The sequence below is a fragment of the Monodelphis domestica genome, chromosome 8, assembly GCF_027887165.1.
Source record: "Monodelphis domestica isolate mMonDom1 chromosome 8, mMonDom1.pri, whole genome shotgun sequence".
In the NCBI taxonomy this organism is placed as follows: domain Eukaryota; kingdom Metazoa; phylum Chordata; class Mammalia; order Didelphimorphia; family Didelphidae; genus Monodelphis; species Monodelphis domestica.
This window is the reverse complement of record NC_077234.1, coordinates 32,135,756-32,153,812: the sequence shown is the minus strand read 5'-3', so window position 1 is coordinate 32,153,812 and position 18,057 is coordinate 32,135,756. Positions and strand designations below refer to the sequence as shown.

The 18,057-nt window shown below is 41.2% G+C and overlaps 1 protein-coding gene across 1 annotated transcript in view; it reads right to left on the bottom strand.

Annotated features, from left to right (window-relative positions):
- Positions 1-334: 334 nt before the first annotated feature.
- Positions 335-18,057, bottom strand: part of SEC62 (SEC62 homolog, preprotein translocation factor) — a 41,844-nt gene continuing 24,121 nt past the window's right edge. Inside the window, exons 4-8 of the mRNA XM_007502241.2 lie at positions 15,885-16,095; positions 10,617-10,709; positions 9,688-9,748; positions 8,263-8,382; positions 335-3,493 (exon numbers count right to left, since the gene is read on the bottom strand). Coding sequence (XP_007502303.2) covers positions 3,012-3,493; positions 8,263-8,382; positions 9,688-9,748; positions 10,617-10,709; positions 15,885-16,095 — 967 coding nt within the window. The 3' untranslated portion in view covers positions 335-3,011. The remainder of the gene's footprint in view (positions 3,494-8,262; positions 8,383-9,687; positions 9,749-10,616; positions 10,710-15,884; positions 16,096-18,057) is intronic.

The window sequence follows — 18,057 nt, the reverse complement described above, 5'->3', positions numbered from 1 at the left end:
TGAAGCTAAAGAGCAGCACGGCAGTTGAACAGGGACAAATGAAAATAGAGCTCATTTACTGTGCAGAAAGACTCAGTGATGGTTGCACTTTCTGACCGTATCGGTGAAGGAGAAATATTTGAAAGCCATCACTGTATGTACTAGTGTTTTTGTTTTTAGGAGAATTTCTTTGGTTTTTCTGTTCCTAATACTTCCTATTTTAAGCATGATTTTCAAAAGGGAACGAGATTTACAAAATATAAGACAATCTTTCCTGAAAATAAAGTTATTGGTAAAAGATGATATAGACATTAGCTGATTTCTTAGATGAATAAAGAAAATAAAACCACTGAAACCCATCACCACTGCTTAATTTTATTGCAATGAAGAAATTTTAATATAGCAATTGTCTGAGTAGAATGCCACTAAATATAAATTATTCCAATTATTAAATTGTCCAAACAGAGACAGGCATTATGTTTGGAAATGAAAAGTCAAAATCAGTGGGAGGGAAAAGGAAAAAAAAACAATATATTAAATACATTGATTTTTAGGATTATTTGCACAATAAGCATATTCATTATTGTCTTGAATGTCTTTTAACGATCTGGATTCTCCCTTGGTTTAGAGCTCAATTCTAGATATACTATTGGAAACCATTCCAAAATAAATTCAAATTTCTGTCTATTCCTTTTTCTACTTAGGGCTTTATAGCCAGAGGTTGTAGTTTAAAAATCCATCCCTCCAACCTTCAAGTTGAAGAGATCAAGGAAAGTGATCTTTTGTGCTCACAGAGCTAGGTTGTAGATATTTTTGGCCCACAAGGATAGTCACCTATTCTTCAGCAGGGTGCCATATTGACAGCCCTTGGATCGTCACGTACTCTTTTAAAATACAGCATCTTGAACAGGAACAGAGACCCTGAGCTGTAACCCCTACAATCACTTTCTATGGTTAGATCTTCAAAGACTTTTTTCCAGTGGTCATCAAATATTCATGAAACCAGATGATTAGTTTACTATAAGAATCCACAAACACCAACAAAGTTCAAATTTTCCTAGCTGCTATTCCCCAAATGGTTTTTGAAGACTAGACACAATACAGATATTACAAGGAGCTACAGGACAAAGTTACAGTGTGAAGTGCCTGGGTATTTATTAGTGATAAGGACTTCCTAAGAGTTTGCAATTTCTGAGAAAAAAAATCAGGTTGGGCTCCTTTTTATAGCAGTGCCCACCTCAGAAACAGATCAAATCGAGAGGCATTGGAGGCTGTTACCTAACTCTTCCTGCCAATGATTAATCTGGGAATTCCTGGAAGCAAGACAGAACTGGTGTTTGTGTTGGAGGTCCTTATCGGAGTTGCGGCAGATTGGGCACGGAAGGCATACTGGGCAGCGGAAGTCGTACCTGTCTGATGGAGGAAGGGAGGAACTGAGTGTCCCAAAGCCAACAGCAGGCAAACACTCAGGCACTAAAACCAATGAACATTTGCCAGGGGAATGCTTTTAAAATAACTGACGGCAGCCTCCAGAGATGCATTCACTAGATCAGATGCCAGGTTTCTGCTCCCATACAAGGAACATCAGGAGGAAGCAATCAGACCACATCTGTGAAATGTTTACCGACATACACCAAAATGCACAATCAGGAAAACATTGAACACCTTCAGTTATAATACTTGAATGGAAAAAGTAACTAAAGAAGAGGAAGAAGCTCTGCAAAGAAACTCTTCCACAGTGGCTTGGGGAAAGGATCGAACCTGTTTTCATTATTGCAGCTGAAGAGGAATGACGTCAAGTCTCTTAAATGCTGATATAACCAAACAGAATCTAGCATCCAAAAAACAGTAAATAAGGACATGGGACAAAAGTAGAAATTTAAATCCAGACTGCTCCAAAACAGTATTCAAAGAGAACCCACTGAGCATTGGGTGGCCATTTAGGTTCTTTCTTTCCCAGCAGTGCCTCCTAATTGGATCATACAGTACTCCAGTTTCTGAATGTAGAAATTTAAGATAAATCAATGAACACCAAGGCGTGCAGAACAGCTGCTCTAAGTCTGCTCAAACACATGGAATGTTGGCACGAAGCTACAGCTGCTGTGGAAAGAGCAATTCACCCCACACACTCACACTCACACACATTCACACACACAGGCGCACACGGAAGTTTGGAGGGGGGTAGGAGTATCGGGACCTGCATGTCTCTAAAAACATCCCTTTCGATGGTTTTAATTTTGTACAAATTGAAGTGCTGAGAAAATATCTAAATAAGAAGTAACAGTTAAAATAAAAGGTTTGTTTTATTTGTAAATTATGTACAGAACGCTTTCTCATGTTGTGATGGGGGATGGATGGGAAAGGAAGAGCAGCCGCCATTTTTCAGGCTCTGCTGGAGAAAACTACTCCTCTCTGAACCCAATGTACAAATGAAGTTTGGATTTCCTAAGCCGGGAGTTAAAGGAAAGAATTGGGAGCTAAACTAAATCATGTTGCATCATTCCTGACTGGCCTAGCTTAAGCAATAACTGCTAACTCTGAATCCTAAAGAAATCCTCTGGTACAATTTTATGAAAATTAAGAAATAGAGCTTATGTTTCAAGAGTCATGTGTTCATTTCATTCTAAAGTAATTCATAAATAACTACAGAACTGAAATTTGGGTCTTTTACTTTCATTTCTTCTGCCACGTCTAACAGTAAGAAGCTCTACAGCGCTCAAGAAATGCCATTATTCTAAATACCACTGAGGAAACTATATCTCTGACAACTATCAAAAAGGAATAAAAGCTACTTACTGCCAGAATATTTGTTAAATGGATAAAATTGATAAATGTGTGTATTAGTGACTTAAGATTGTACCAAAAAAGTTAGTAGTCTATAAAATAAAAACTGAACAGAACTGCCTGGACATCAACTGTATCTCAGCAAACTGATTTAAAGACTACTCCAAACACTATATGTATGTTTTGGTGATCAGCCAACATAGAAAATCCAACCACTTGCACACACTCAGTCCCCAAAGAGAGTACGTTTATGATTTTTCAGATGAAGGTCTAGTCGTTTCTTCTTCTTCATCGTCCCCCTCTTCTTCCTCCTCTTCTTCACAATCTCCATCTGTTTGCTGTTCAAGTTCCTCTTTTGTAATCATTTCAAAATCGTTCCCATTTCCACTACTGTGCTGGGATCGGTCATCCTCCCGCCTGTCACTGTCTGTGTCTGAATGCCGCTCTCCACCTGACCCGTCTGCTCCATTATTTCCTGAAGTTCCTATTTTCCCATCATCCTCTTCCTTTTTCTCACTGTCTGATTTTTCCTCACTGTCTGATTTCTGTTGTTTTTTGGCCTCCGATTTCTCATCTTTCTTCGAGTCTGCTTTTGGTCCTTTGTATTCGTGTGTGTAGAGTGGCCTGAAGGAGTCAATGAAGCCCACGTCGGCGGTCAGATTGGGCAGGAACCAGAAATGATGTCTTCCTCCGGTTATGAGCCAAATGATAAGGAATAGTATGCAGCGAGCTGTGAGGAGAAAAAGCCCCAAAGTTTAGTGTTTCAGGCCCTCGGGCTGCCACCTCCCAGGTTTGATGTAAACGATTACAGACGATCCCCTCCCGTCCCAAACACACAGCCTAGCTGCGACACTCCTAGAGGCAAAGGGCCGAGCAGCCTCTCCCTCTGCTCTGAGTCTGAGAACACAATGGCCAGGAGTCATCAGCAGGACATGAGAATGCTGTCAGCTAACATTTAGAAATTTGAGAACAGCAACAATGAAAATAATGAGAAAAATGGATAATTTGAAGAATGAGTTTTTTTTTTTAGACCATTACTGTCCATCTTAGAATCAATACAATGTCCCGGTTCAAAGGCAGAAGCGTGGTTCTGCCTACTACTTGTAAGAGCAGGGGGTAGTGGGCAGTGGAAGAAGCCAAGGAGCACTGAATCTGTTCTCAATAGGGAATCTGGACAAGAATGAAGAACTTCTAGGAATAGCTCCATCTTCTCTTCTCTTGGCTGAACTACCCTCTCAAAGACCCCAATACCATGAATGCAACTCTAGAACAATTCCAGAGTGATCTGAACAAAACAAAAAACTACCACTTGTCTCTAGATTCAGGTCAATCTGAACTGCCTACAATTCAAGTCACCAAGTCTTTTGAAAACACACAAATCTTTTGTGTGTGAATTCATGCAGTTCTATATTCCCACATCAGTCCTGCTTCCTTCAATCCTCAGGTATGCTTTATAAAATTTGGCCTAGCTGATAACAGAATGCCCACCTCAAAATAGGGAAGCCAGAGAAAAATCACTATAATTGAAATGTTTCTCCACTGAAACTGAGATCATATAAACTAAAGGCCACTATTAAGTGGGAGTTAGCATTACTCTCACTATCTGAAATGGTAACATCTGCATTGCACATATAAAGAACACATCTTCATTTCGACCCCTATGAAATAAACTCAAACCTGATGCATTGTGTTGCCTTTTTCTTAGGAAACCCAGCTAAGTCCTCAATTTTATAAATAGGTTGTGAACTCCAAGGTTAGGATCTGTTTGGAACCTAGAACATATTTTGTCACAGAAAAATGATAAATCTTGTGGTTCAAGCTAGCCCACAGATACCTCTTCAATTCATAAGGCATCTGAGAAATGACATTGGCAAAGATAAACATTATTAGTAAGCCGAATGATTGAAATAAGAATTAAATAATAAAATTAGCATTGCTTTTATTTGACTCTCCTGCTATGTTTGGAAAAGCAAGCTTAAGAGAGGGTGAGGGACTAGATGGAGTCTGTTGTGACACTTCCCAGGATTTGGGGAGCTGATGGCCCTGGTCCTGAGCGATGCCTTATTTTACAAAGGTTTCCTTTCCTTGGCACTGCAGCCTCCCTATACCTTTTCTTCTGCTTTGCAAATCATAATTGGCAGGGCCAGGGAGGTTGGTCACAAACGTAATAAAGAGGGAAACAGAGCTGAGACATTCTCCTGAGGTCTGTTGCCAAGAACGGGAAGAAAAAATGGAAGAGGATTACCAAAAGATGTGTCTCAGTGCGGAAAAGATTGCCTGAGGGCAGAATTCGATGAACTATGGCACTCAAGGCTGGGAAAAGGGAGAGCCTGGCCACTAATACAAGCAGGCTCTTTTCTCCTTAAACTCTGAGTGGGATGATGTCTTTGGGGAGCAAACCTTTGCCTCCAGCAAATGATCTTCTCTTTTTTTCCCTCCCCTAACCACCAATTCAGCTGAGACACCATCATTCAATGTGTAAAATCTGGTCCCTAGAACATGCTCTGTAAAGCAAAGGTTTGAAGTGTGAGGATCCTACACCCAAATTTCTAAAAATTCAATACTTGGTCTTAATCCCTTCAAGTTTCATCCAGGTCAGTGTTTCATATATTCTGTCCACAGCCAAATTAAAATGTTTTTCTCTTTTCTGATCTCTACCATCTCCAGGGAATCTTGACTCCAGGACTATCTCCTTCACTTCAGGCCTTTACCATCAGCTACAAGTGTGCAATCCCTAGTTTGTGTTCATAAAGAAAAATAATCACTAATCAAAACTAGGAATAAGGATCTATATATAAGGAATCCATCCAGTGTAACCTATCCTAAATCTAATTACATTCCCTGGATCTATATCCTTAGTCAAAACTAGGAATAAGGATCTATGTATAAGGAATCCATCCAGCGTAACCTATCCTAAATCTAATTACATTCCCTGGATCTATATCCTTAGTCAAAACTAGGAATAAGGATCTATGTATAAGGAATCCATTCAGTGTAACCTATCCTAAATCTAATTACATTCCCTGGATCTATATCCTGGTGATTAGGGCTAATGCCCTGGTCATCTATCCGACCATGACTCAGGGAAGGAAGGTCCTCTTGCTGCCCTGTCAATTTTGGGCCTAATCCCATGGTGGCCCACTCCCTTGGGTGGTGAAAGCATCATCCAGGCTTTTTGGTCCAGAATTCGCTTCTAGCATCAAAGGCCTCTACGGTTTGGCTCCAGTTTGCCTGTCCAAGCCTTATTTTTAATTCTACCCCCCGCCCCCCAACTCTATGTTCAGACCAAATTGAACTACTTCTTTCTCTTCCTGTGTCTGGCTGCCTTCAATTCAATTCATCCCATCTTTTAAATTCACGTGAGCCAATGCCTGTTACTAGAACGTGTTCCCACCTGTTCTCTGCTTTCTTCAATCTTCCTTTTCCTTTTTAAAATTTTTAAATCTTTTTTCTTTGAGAGTCAGCTCAAGATGCCATCTCCCCCATGAAAAGCTATGAGTTCACTCCCAGATCAATGTTCTTTTCTCCAGACATTATACCTTGTATAAAAGTCATCCCAATTAGACGAAAAGCTCCTTAAGGTCAGGGTCTATTGTTTTTCATTTTTTAATTCCAATAGCTGGCAGAGATGATATTTAATGTTTGTAGAATGTGCTGCTTCGGTTAGATGTGATTCTTTATCTTCTCCACCAGAGAATACAAATCAGGTATAATATCCTAACTCTGGAATTTAAGGCCTTCTACAATTTGACACCAATCTACTTTTCTAGTTCTAGCTGCAACTCCTTACATACCATGGGAATATTTGCTGTTCACTTAAGATCTCCAATTCTGGGGCTTTATTGGTGTCATACCTTCTCCTGGTAATGCCCTTCTGTCCCTCAACTTTGCCTAATTACAGGCCCAGCTTATCCTGGGAGTCTTCTTGTGAAGTGCCTACAAGAGCTCTCCCTCCAGTCAAATCTCAGGGCTCTGCTTGTCCTTTTCTCCTTCTCCTTCCACGTCCACTACTCAGATCTTCTCCAGCAGCTCCTGAGCTCAGGGGGGGCAGGGCCCACATATAATTTGCCCTCTAATTCCTTTTATTTCCTGGCATTGGCACTTGGTAGATGGTGGTTGGGCAATAAGAACATACTGACAGGTCAAAACATGTCATATCCCACAACTGAATGCAAACAGAGCTATGTATGGTTCAGTCAAATCAGTATTAGGAAAAAAAATATTTCTTGGAGAATAGCCTATGATTTAGTTTATAGAAATGGCAAAGCTGTTCCAATGGTGCTCTTGGGACCAGTAAAAATCTGAATAATGTTAGCCAAATGCTTACATTTAACCAACGAAAAAAGAATCTCTGAACAAGCAAAGGCAAAGTAAAAAACAGGTGAGGGCAAGTCAGGGCTGTGGAGTCAAGGCCGCTCTCTGGGCTTCAGTTTCTTCATTGGTAACAGAAGGGGCTGGACCAGACGACCTTCCATCACTCTAGGATGCTGCTGCTCCTCCTCCCTGGCACACTCCACTGCCACTTCCTTGTCAGTGACCTTCCAGGAAGTTTAAAGCACCAAACTCTATTGCTCCAGCCCTCACTGGCTTGTCCTAAAAACTTTGAGACCACCCTTGATTGGGCCGCTCAGCTTTCCTCCTTGAGCCCGTCTGTCCGGGAGGAAGGCAGGAAAGGCTCTTGGCTGGGCCCCTCCAGGCTCAGGCCTGCTTCACTGTTTGATGAAGGACTTGAGCCCGAGGCTCCTCTCCAGGCTCATGCCTTCATCAGCTGCCTTTCCCATCCCCCATCTCATGGCTAATGGTGGCTCCTTCCCTGTGGTCTGCAAATAGGCCTCCATCTTGTCTCTGCCCTTCCTGCCAGTGCCTGGCTGCTCCCAGGGCAGGTTCCTAACCCCTGGACACGGACTCCTGGGGACAGCTTGGAGCCCTCAAGCTCCATCTTGACTCAGCAGCTCCTGACTCCTGACACCCCCTACCCTCCTGAGGGCTCCTGCCTGGTGGGCGCTCCCCAGAGGTCTGCCTTACCTCCTGCCCATCTCCAGGCTTCTCTGCACTGTGCCGGCATTGCCCTCAGGCTGCTGGGTTTGGCCTCCTGTTGCCCCTGAGTCCACAGTCATCGAGTGCTGTCAATTCTTAGGCCCACTCCACAGGGACACCTCCTTATTTTACTCTCTGGAGGGACGGCTCTGCCCGTGTAACCTGGGGCTACTCTCTGGGCCTGCAAGGCCCATTCCAAAGATGTGAGCCCATAGGAACTGGTCACGGCTAAGCCAAGTTTTGTCGTGTTTACCCAAATCCAGTTGGCACCCAGAGCTGGTTTTTTAAAGACATGTTTTGTTTTTTAGGGGGAGGAGGAGTGAAGTTTGGAATCTGGCCAAATGAACAGTAAAATCGATGTTTGCTCATGTCTGGCTTTCCAGAGGAAGCCTGAGCAGCCTCCAAGCCGAAGAAGGCCCAGGAGCCAGTGTGGCTCAAGCAGCCACCCGGGGAGATACTCACCGATGGCAAGCAGGAGGATGCTGGCCACGAAGCAGCCTGCCCCGACACTGAGGTAATAAACTCCCACACGCATCTCCGCTGGCCACAGAGGGAAAAGTGTGGCGGCGATCACGGCGATCACTGGAGAGAAGAAAGCAACAACACGTTCACAATACTGTTATCAACATTGCTTTGGGGAGGTGGAGTTTTAAAAAGTTTTATGTCCTATAAAACTTAGATGTAGTCTAAGTTTTAGATATAAGATAGTCTTAGATATAAGACTAAACTCTGCTGGTCATCAATTAAGATGCTGCTCAGGACCTCGGGATGTTCTTCTTTGGGCATCTTGAAGTTCCACCTGCTTTTCCCTCTTTAAAAGGGACCAGAATGTGGACCCTCCCCAACAATCTGATGATGGCCCCATTCCTGAGGTTGCGCCATGTTAAGGCATGTGAAACTCCCCCCCCAAATCCTGGTTTGAGGATTTATACACATTCTGATGATTTTCTACAAAATGTCACTAACAGTACCTATCAGAAACAGTCCCCATGTCTAAATTCAGAACTCTTTTTCTTCACAGAAACACATGATTAAAAAAAAAAAGGAATTAAAACTGAAATAGTAAAATGCTGAATAGTCTGAGAAATTTCTTTTCTTCCTCCCTCTGGAATATAACCCCTGTGGTCCTGGGGGAAGCAGAGAAGAGCTTGCTGTTCAGAAGTCTGCTCACTTTTCCCCAGGTTAGATGTTCTGGAGAGTGAAGAGCACCAGCTCTTTGGGGAAGGGGCCCTGGGGCGGAGGGGATTTTTGGTCATCAGTAACTTAAAGAGAATTAAGGTACAGAAGCTAAAAGACTTAAAATTGATTTTATATTTCAAAATTAGAGAGCCAAACATGCTTCCTCATTTGTGGGATCACCTGCGTAGGCAGCCTGACTCTATAGGGCACATTGGTGAACCTTTCTGAGATCGTGTGCCCAAATGGCATCCTCAAGCCACCTGTGACCTCCCACATCACCCCAGACAAGGCTGGATAGAGGGATGGGGCATGTGAGGAGGGGGAAGAGAGAAGCCCCCTCCGACATGCTGGGGTACATGTGCCATATCTTCACCAGCACAACTCTAGGCTATGTCAGCAGACTATTTTTTTAAAAACTCTAACCTTCTGTCCTACAATCAATGCTATAGAACACTAAGGGCTAGGCAATAGAGTGACTTGCCCAGGATCACACACAGGAAGTATCTGAGGCTGGGTTTGAACCCAGGACCTCCCTTCTCTAGGCCTGGCTCTCCACCAACTGTGCCACCTTGCTGCCCCGTGTCATCATACTTTTAAAAGGCTCATTTTTGGGTAAGATTTCTAAAGAGAAATCCACAGGGAAGACCCAATTATTTCAGCTATTTCCCCAATATTTTCTTTTGGCTATATTTGAATCTATTCACTTACCAAGAATTAGTCCCATGGCAAATGTTTTAAAGTGGACAGGGTCATAGATCCATACATACACCTAGAGTAAGAAACAATTATATGTTTGCTGATCACAACAGAAAGTTAGAGATCTCATTTTCATTTAGATGTTATTTATGTCATGAAAGATGTCATTTTGGAAATTAAATTTAATTAAACATTTTGAACAATGTGCTAATCAAGCTCTAGCTTAAAAAGCAAGACACTTTGATTGAAATTCGTGTGTGACGTTCAGTAAGGCTACCCATTAATGGCAGCTATCACTTGGGGCAAGAACACAAATCCATATGTTTACAATGTCAAGCAATGGCACTTCTAACTTCTGTCTTAGAATCAGTACCAAGTATTGACTCCAAGGCAGAGGAGTGGGAAGGGCTAAGCAAGGGGGGGAGGGTGGGGGAGGGGAGTTTAAGTGACCTGCCCAGGGTCACACAGGAAGTGTCAGAGGCCAGATTTGAATTCAAGTTCTCCTGACTCTAGGACTGGCTCTCTATCCACTGAGCTCCCTCCAATGTCAAGCAACACTGAGACTTTAGATCACCAGATAAGTTTATTATACAATTACACACACACACACACACACACACACACACACACACACACACACACACACACACACACACGAGAAATATTAATTTGGTGGCAATTTCTTCTACTAGAAAGAAAATTATACCAGATAATCACTTTAGTTTTTAAACAATTTGCCACAAATCCTTTCACAGAATGACCAGTACCTGAGACCTACATGTTTTCATCTAAGGTGAAGAGAATGCAATCTGACTAAGTTATTCAGATACATGACTGGCCATCTACAGATCATCAAGAGTTCTAATCTTTGGGATCACTTCATTTCCATCCCATAAATTCTACTGATGACCACAATTTTATTTGTAGGCTTGATACACTACCTCATTTCCATCCAGGAACACTTGATCTTCATGTGGTTCAAGCTTGAATTTTTTCTTGGCTTCTTTCTTTTTGGGTGTTCCTGGTGTTTCTTCCTATAAAAATGGACACATACAGAGTTGAACAAAATGAAAAAATCATTTGAAATGTTTTATTTCATTGCAAATGAGAAGAAAACATTCGCCAAACTAGTGATTTTCAGTGTCATACTGGATATACCTTTTATATTAAGTTAAGGAGTTGAAAAAGCTAAAAAATGAAACAAAGCAAACAAAAAAAACAACCCCATTCCTTCACCTCCACAAAACAAACAACTATCCTTGACTTATTCAAATTACCTTTATGCCACAGAATAATTCCTAAGGTGTTGTATGTTACTCCCCTTGCAATTACAAGGTAAGTACAGCAAAAGACAAAGGCTATGAAATGACCAATAATAAACTGCATTTAAATAATTTGTCCTCATAAGTTATATCACACATATGATCACACCATTTGATCCTCACAGTTCTGTACCAGTGGTTGTGTATTATCTCCATCTTCCAAAGAAGAAAACTGAAGCTCAAAGAGCTTGCCACACATAATACAGGCCAGGGCTAGGATTCACACTCAGGTCTCTTGTACAGTTTTTTGTCTGTACTACAACTATTGGGGTTGGGAGAGTGGGAAGAAGAAAGGAGAGGTAGTAAGTTACAAAATGTTATTGTTGGAAATACCTTTAGAGATCATTTAGTCTAAAATGCTACCTGACATGAGGATGACACAAAGGTCTAGAGGTCTGTCCCAAGGTCTAGAATTAGTTTGTAATGAACTTCCATGTTCAAATACCTGAAAACTCCTTCAGCCAGTAGTTCTCTCATCATTCCATTTCTCCCTATGACTTATTTCTCCTCCACAATTCTTAATCCTCGTAATTCAAGTTACCCACTTCTCAGGCCTCAGGAAATCGCTGGCCACACTCTCTATCCTTGCCAGTGTCATTCCCTTGAATTAATTCAACTCAAAATTATGTGCTACTGCTCCACTGTCCTACTTCCATGTCATGCTAAATGAATTCTATTCTTTCCATCTGCCTCATCTTCACCTACTGATATGCTTAGTGAAGCTGCATGCTTCACTAATGTGGCCCACAACTGAGCCCTCTCTGCAACAAGGAAATTTATCTACTTCTCCTTGCTTCTCTATCTTACTCAGCACAGCAGGTATGGCAGCTACTCAAATCTTTTTTTGGATTTTTCCAAATTAAACTTAATTTATGCCAATTAGGAAAAATATGTCTTCTGATTGCCTCCCACCCCACCAATACTGAGAACTAAGAAAAGTCAAGTAAAACATAATTCCACATTAGCTGGGTTAAAAAAAAAAGGCAACCTCAAATTCATCTCATTCTGTATTCCTTTGCCTAGCATTAACAGGCTGGTAGCATGTTACTTCATTAGTCCTCTGCAATTGTGCATGGTTGGACATTATGCTGATAAAAATTCTTGATTCTTTCCAAGTTGTTGGCCTTTCCCATTACTGTCATTGTGTAAATTCTCCTGGTTCTTCTCACTTTACTCCCAATCAGTTCAGAGGATTACCTTCCCGGATTTCTTTCAAACCACCTTGTTATAGTACTACCTTATTTTATCCCATTTGTAGACTCGAACTTTTTTATTCATTCCTTCACTTGTGAGTACTCTCTCCAATTCCCATTTGTTGGGAGCTGTGACAACATTTTTGTATGTCCTTAGTTACAGGCTGTTTGGTTTAGGACTAAATCCTTAATCTGGCCAACCTCCAAGTCTCCCTCCTGTCTTCTTTCCTTCCCTATTGGTGAGTGAAATGTATTTCTGGACCCAGCTCTGTGTGTGCATTCATTCTTCCTTCTTTGAACCAGTTTAGATGACAGTGAAGTTAACATAGCAGTCACTTAAATTTCCCCCATGTTACTTGTTTAGATGTCTTGTGCACCCAAATTATGTGAAATGTAGTTCAGTCATTTTTCAGCCATGTCTGGCTCTTTGAGACCGTATCTGGTAAAGATGCCAGTGGTTATCATTCTTTCTCCAGCTCAATTTTGCAGATGAGGAAACTGAGGCAAACAGGGATACCTGATTTATTCAGGATCACAGATTTTAACTCAGGAAAAAGCAGAGTCTTCCTAACTGCAGGCCCAGTGCTCCATCTTCTTCACCAGACAGCTGCCCCCTAAATTATGAGACAATTCTCCCTAATATTCCTTTCCTCTCTCTTTTTGTTCTTAAGATTATCAAGATGTAACCAAACCAGGGGCAGCTGGATAGCTCAGTGGTTTGAGAGCTAGGCCTAGAGACGGGAGGTCCTAGGTTCAAATCTGGCCCCAGACACTTCCCAGCTGTGTGACCCTGGGCAAGTCACTTGACCCCCATTGCCTAGCCCTTACCACTCTTCTGCCTTGGAGCCAATACACAGTATTGACTCCAAGACGGAAGGTAAGGGTTTAAAAAAAAAAAAGATACATGTGACTTAGCAGCCACTACTACATAAGAGAGTGAGGAGAGCTTAGAATACAGTATTCTAGAAGGCAAAGGAAATACAGACTTATTATAGCCAAGAATCAGTTACCCAACAAAACCATGTAGAATGCAATAGGGGAATAAAATGAACCTTTTAATAACAGGACATCCAAGCATTCCTGATGAAAAGACCCAAGCTGCCAAGAAACTTAGAAGTACAAACAAAAGAGTTAAGAGAAACATAAAAAGATAAATTCAAATGAACAGTGATAGCTGACTAACCAAGATAAACTGCTTACATTCTTTTTTTTTTTAACCCTTACCTTCCATCTTGGAGTCAATACTGTGTATTGGCTCTAAGGCAGAAGAGTGGTATGGGCTAGGCAATGGGGGTCAAGTGACTTGCCCAGGGTCACACAGCTGGGAAGTGTCTGAGGCTAGATTTGAACCTAGGACCTCCCATCTCTAGGACTGGCTCTCAATCCACTGAGCTACCCAGCTGCCTCCTAAGTCACATGTATCTTGACTGTGGCTCCTCAGGATTTGGATGCTTTCTTTCTGGTTGCTACAAGTATTTTTTTCTTTGACCTTTAAATTCTGGATTTGGGCTATGTTCCTGGAATATTTGTTTTGGCTTTATTTCAGAAGCTTTTGGTGGAATTTTTTTTTTTCATTTTGCTCTCAAGAGTTTGCTTTAAAGATTTCTTGAAATGGGATATCTAGCTCTTTTCTTTGGTCATGGTGTTCAGATAATCCAATGATTTAAAATTTTTTCTCCTCAACTCTTTTCTAAGTCAGTTGTTTTTGCTGCAAGATACCGAACTTTCTTTCATTTTGTCAGCCTTTGATTTTGTTTTAATGTTTCTTGTTGTCTTGTGGAGTCACTGGTTTCTATTTGGTCCAATCTAATTTTCAGGGAGTTTGTTGCTTGAGAAAGATTTTGTACCTCCTATGCCAAGCTGTTAATTCTTTTTCCAATTCTTTCTTCTATAGTTCTCACTTCTTTTCCATCTTCCCCCTCAAGTCAGCTGGAAAGATCTGCTCGTTCAGAGTGAGACAGAATTGTAGGCTTCCCTTTAAATTGGGATTCCACTACAAGCTCTGCTCTTGGGATCTGAGCCACACTGCTCCTGCTGCTTCTCAACTTCCCAGGGACTCCCCAACCAAGAATGCCACCCCGAGGGGTCAGTGTCCTTCTCAATCCACCCTGGATCTATGACTTAGAACTGGGTAGTGGATGACAGCTGCTAATTGGCACCCATCCCTATCATGGTGCTCCAGCATGGTCTGAGAACTCCTCTTGTCCTACTGAACAACTTCTTCTTATGTGATAGAGTGCTCTGTGAGGACCTGACCCTATCCCTTGTGTCTGTAGATCTACTCTCTATGACTACTAAGCTAGAAAAATAACTGAATTCCTTGTCAAGATTCAAACTGGTGATTTTCTAGGTCTGTTTAGAAGAATTCTGTGGAGGGGAGCTCAGCAGTACTGATTTCTGCTACTCTTCCTATCCTTTCTTCTTTCCCAAGTTTCTCTTTTCCCTCTACTTTCTAAAATGAGTACCTCTCCTTAAAATTTACTAAGAAAATGGAGATTATTTGCTTCTCCACTATAATGTCTTAAAAGGTGGCCAATCTCACCTAAACCAATTTCTTTCCATGTACCAGTGATCCTAACACTACCTCCCCTACCCTCATTTCCAACATTTCCTTATCTAATATTTCCTTCTACATGGCTCACAAATATGCCTATGTCTCCCATCCACAAACAACCATTACTGGATTCTATCATCATCACTAGTAATAGCTCTCTCACTCTCTCTATGACCCCCATCCTGAATCTGGAGGTCAGTCAACGTGTCTATGAGCATATCATTTTGCCTCTCGATTTTCTGACTGGTAATTTTTTTATCTTATGATGATAATCATTCTGCCCCCTCTTCATACTTGGGGCTGCCCTGGGACAAAAGTGAGCTTTATGCTTTGCTGCTATAAAGTGCTATGGCCAGATTTGAAGCCAGGATCTCCCATTTCTGGGTCTGGACACTGATCCCTTAATTGCCTAATCAGATAGCCCCTTTTTTTCCTTCCCTGTCACTTCTTACCCTTAACTTCTGTAGCCTCTGACAGTTAACTAGCCTCTCCTTCTGGATACTCTCTCCACTGTGGGTTTTCAGGACACTGCTGTCTCCAGGTTCTCCTCCATCTTGTCTGACTGTTCCTTTTCTCAGTCTCCTTTGCTGATTTCCATCCATTTCCCTAACAGCAGGGGTAACCAAAGGCTCTTCTGGACCCTCTTTTCTCTCTATACTTTCTCACTTAGTGATCAGTTCCCACCAGTTCAATGATCATCTCTGGGCAGATGACTCCCAGATCAATATCTAGCCCAAGTCTATAACACATTTCAAAATAGATGAGCCACAGTTCAAGTCTTCACCTCCTCTCATGTGGACTATTCTTCTAGCTGACCTTGCTGCCTCAGGTCTCTGCCCATGCCAATCCATCCTCCAACATACTGCCAAAGTGCATTCCTGTGGCACAGTTCTAACAAGGTCAGTCCCCCATCCCATCCTTCACAAAGCCTCACTCTTTTAACTCCAAGATCAGACACACAGTGCTATTATTAGGATTTAATGGAAGAGGCCTGGTGCCCAACAGAAAACATGTTAAAATGAGCTAACCCTGACACTGGGTAGACACTCTGATGTAACTTAAGTGTGTGCATACCTGGTAAATCCCCAATCCAACAATGACCCACAATGAAACATTTTGACAGAATCTGGCAGGACTCACCTTTTTTGACTCTTCCTTTTCACCATCTCTTTTTTTCTCTCGTTCCTTCTTAGCCTTTTCATCCTTTAGACTGTCTTTTTTGCTCTTTTTCTCCTCCTCCTTTCCACTTTCAACCTTTCCTTTTTCTTTCTCTTTTTCTTTCTTTGTATCTTTGTCAAGTTTCACTTTCATTACTTTTAGTGCTCGATGAAAGAACTGTTTCTTTAAAAGCCTTTAAAACAAACAAAAGAGCCATTACATTATTTTTAATCACATGAAATTTCCAGATATTTCCCAGCTGTGTGACCCTGAGCAAGTTACAATTGTCTAGCCTTTACAGCTGTTCTGCCTTGGAACCAATATATAGTATTGATTCTAAGACAGAAGGTAAGGGTTAAAAAAAAAAAAGATGCCTACCCTTCTTTATAAAGGTCTACATGGCTTCAAATAACCCTCATTGGATGGGGTTTGTGTCCAGAACTAGACCACCAAAAATGTTACCAGACCCACTCCTGCTCTTCTGTCAAGTGTGAATGTTCAGTTAAAGCTATCCTAAAGGAAAATGTACTGCGTTGGAAATACTGGTTTACCCTTCATCAGGGATCTGGTAATACAAAGAGAATGTTACTAATTAAATCAGGTTTCTTAGACTTATGGCAGAATGTTAACTTTCATCTGCACATTTACTTAAAATAATTCTACTACTTCAGACATTTCCCAGATGTGTGACCCTGGGCAAGTCACTTGACCCCCATTGCCTCGCCCTTACCACTCTTCTGCCTTGGAACCAACACATAGTATTGATTCCAAGAGGGGAGGTAAGGGTTTTAGTTTAAAAAAAAAATTAATAATAATTCTACTACTACTAGACATAAAATAGCTTGATTTATGTACTGAATAATGCAAATGTAGAAAAGCTAAATCAATGTGAACCTGCTAAAGGTTTATTACACTAGCTCTTTAAATTCTGTTAAAATACATTTAGCAAAACATCTATTTAGAAAATGCTCAATCTGTAGTGAAGGACATAAAAATGAATTACAGACTCTGATAGGCAGAACATCTAATGGCTAACAGTTTAATCTATTTGCTCTCTTAGTAAAGAAGAAACAGAATTTGAGATTTAATGAAAGTTGGTTACAAAGGTGTTTTGTGTACAACAGAAAAGCTTCCTTTTAAGACAAAAGCAACTTGAAATTATTTATTTTTGTGGGATAAAAATGAGGAGCTATTACAATCTGATTCATGCAAAAAGAAGAGGAAAACTCCTAAGACAGAGTACCTTCTTTTGTCATCCAAATGCTGGCACAAATCTGGCCATGTCAACCCTTTCCCTACACAAGAATCTTACAAACCCCTCTGTTGGGCCTAGTGACTAGCCTTTTTGACTTGTTGTCTATCCCTCACCTTCACATACTCCATGCACCTGCTGACCCCCCCATAACTTGGCCCGATAGCCCTTGCTTCTGCATCTTTGCACAGGTCACTCCACGCCCTAAGCCTACAACTGTGAAAATTAACACTATCCCAAACCCTTTTCTTTAGCACTCCAAGATTAACTTTGGATTTTAGAAAGGGAGAAGTTTTGATATTAAGTTTGAAATGATAAACTACCTGACGCTCTGATTGAATTAAGTTGTAACAACTCATCCTCATTGAATCAGGAATAGACATAGCATGTTGCTTGTCTGTAAACAAATTACTTAAGATAGGGAGAAAAAGCAAAGATAGTGGTGGACATGAGCACTGCTGCTTTCCAGAAGACCCACCTCTTGCTCAGGATGAAGTTGGAATCCTCCGATTGGAGGGGATTTGGAAAGAGACATCACTAAGAGCATAAATTTAAGACCCAAGAAGGTATACATAAGCTTGACTCCCAGAAGAGGTTGCTAAGGGATCAGTTAGCCACACATGGCTAGATACTTTTTCTTTCTCCGGCCTGCTTTTTATCATTTAATAAATACTTTAAATTAAGATACTATCTCCAGACAATTTTAATCTTAACAGAAAATAGTCTCTCCATCTCCTCCTAATAGCCTCAGTTCTGAGATTCTTGACCTGGGAACTGTGAACTTAAAAAAAATATTCTGACAATTATATTTCAGTATAACTGGTTTCCTTTGTAATTCTATTTTTTAGGGTATTTTTAAAATGATTCATAGGAAGGGTACTTCCAAAAGAATTCATGGCACAA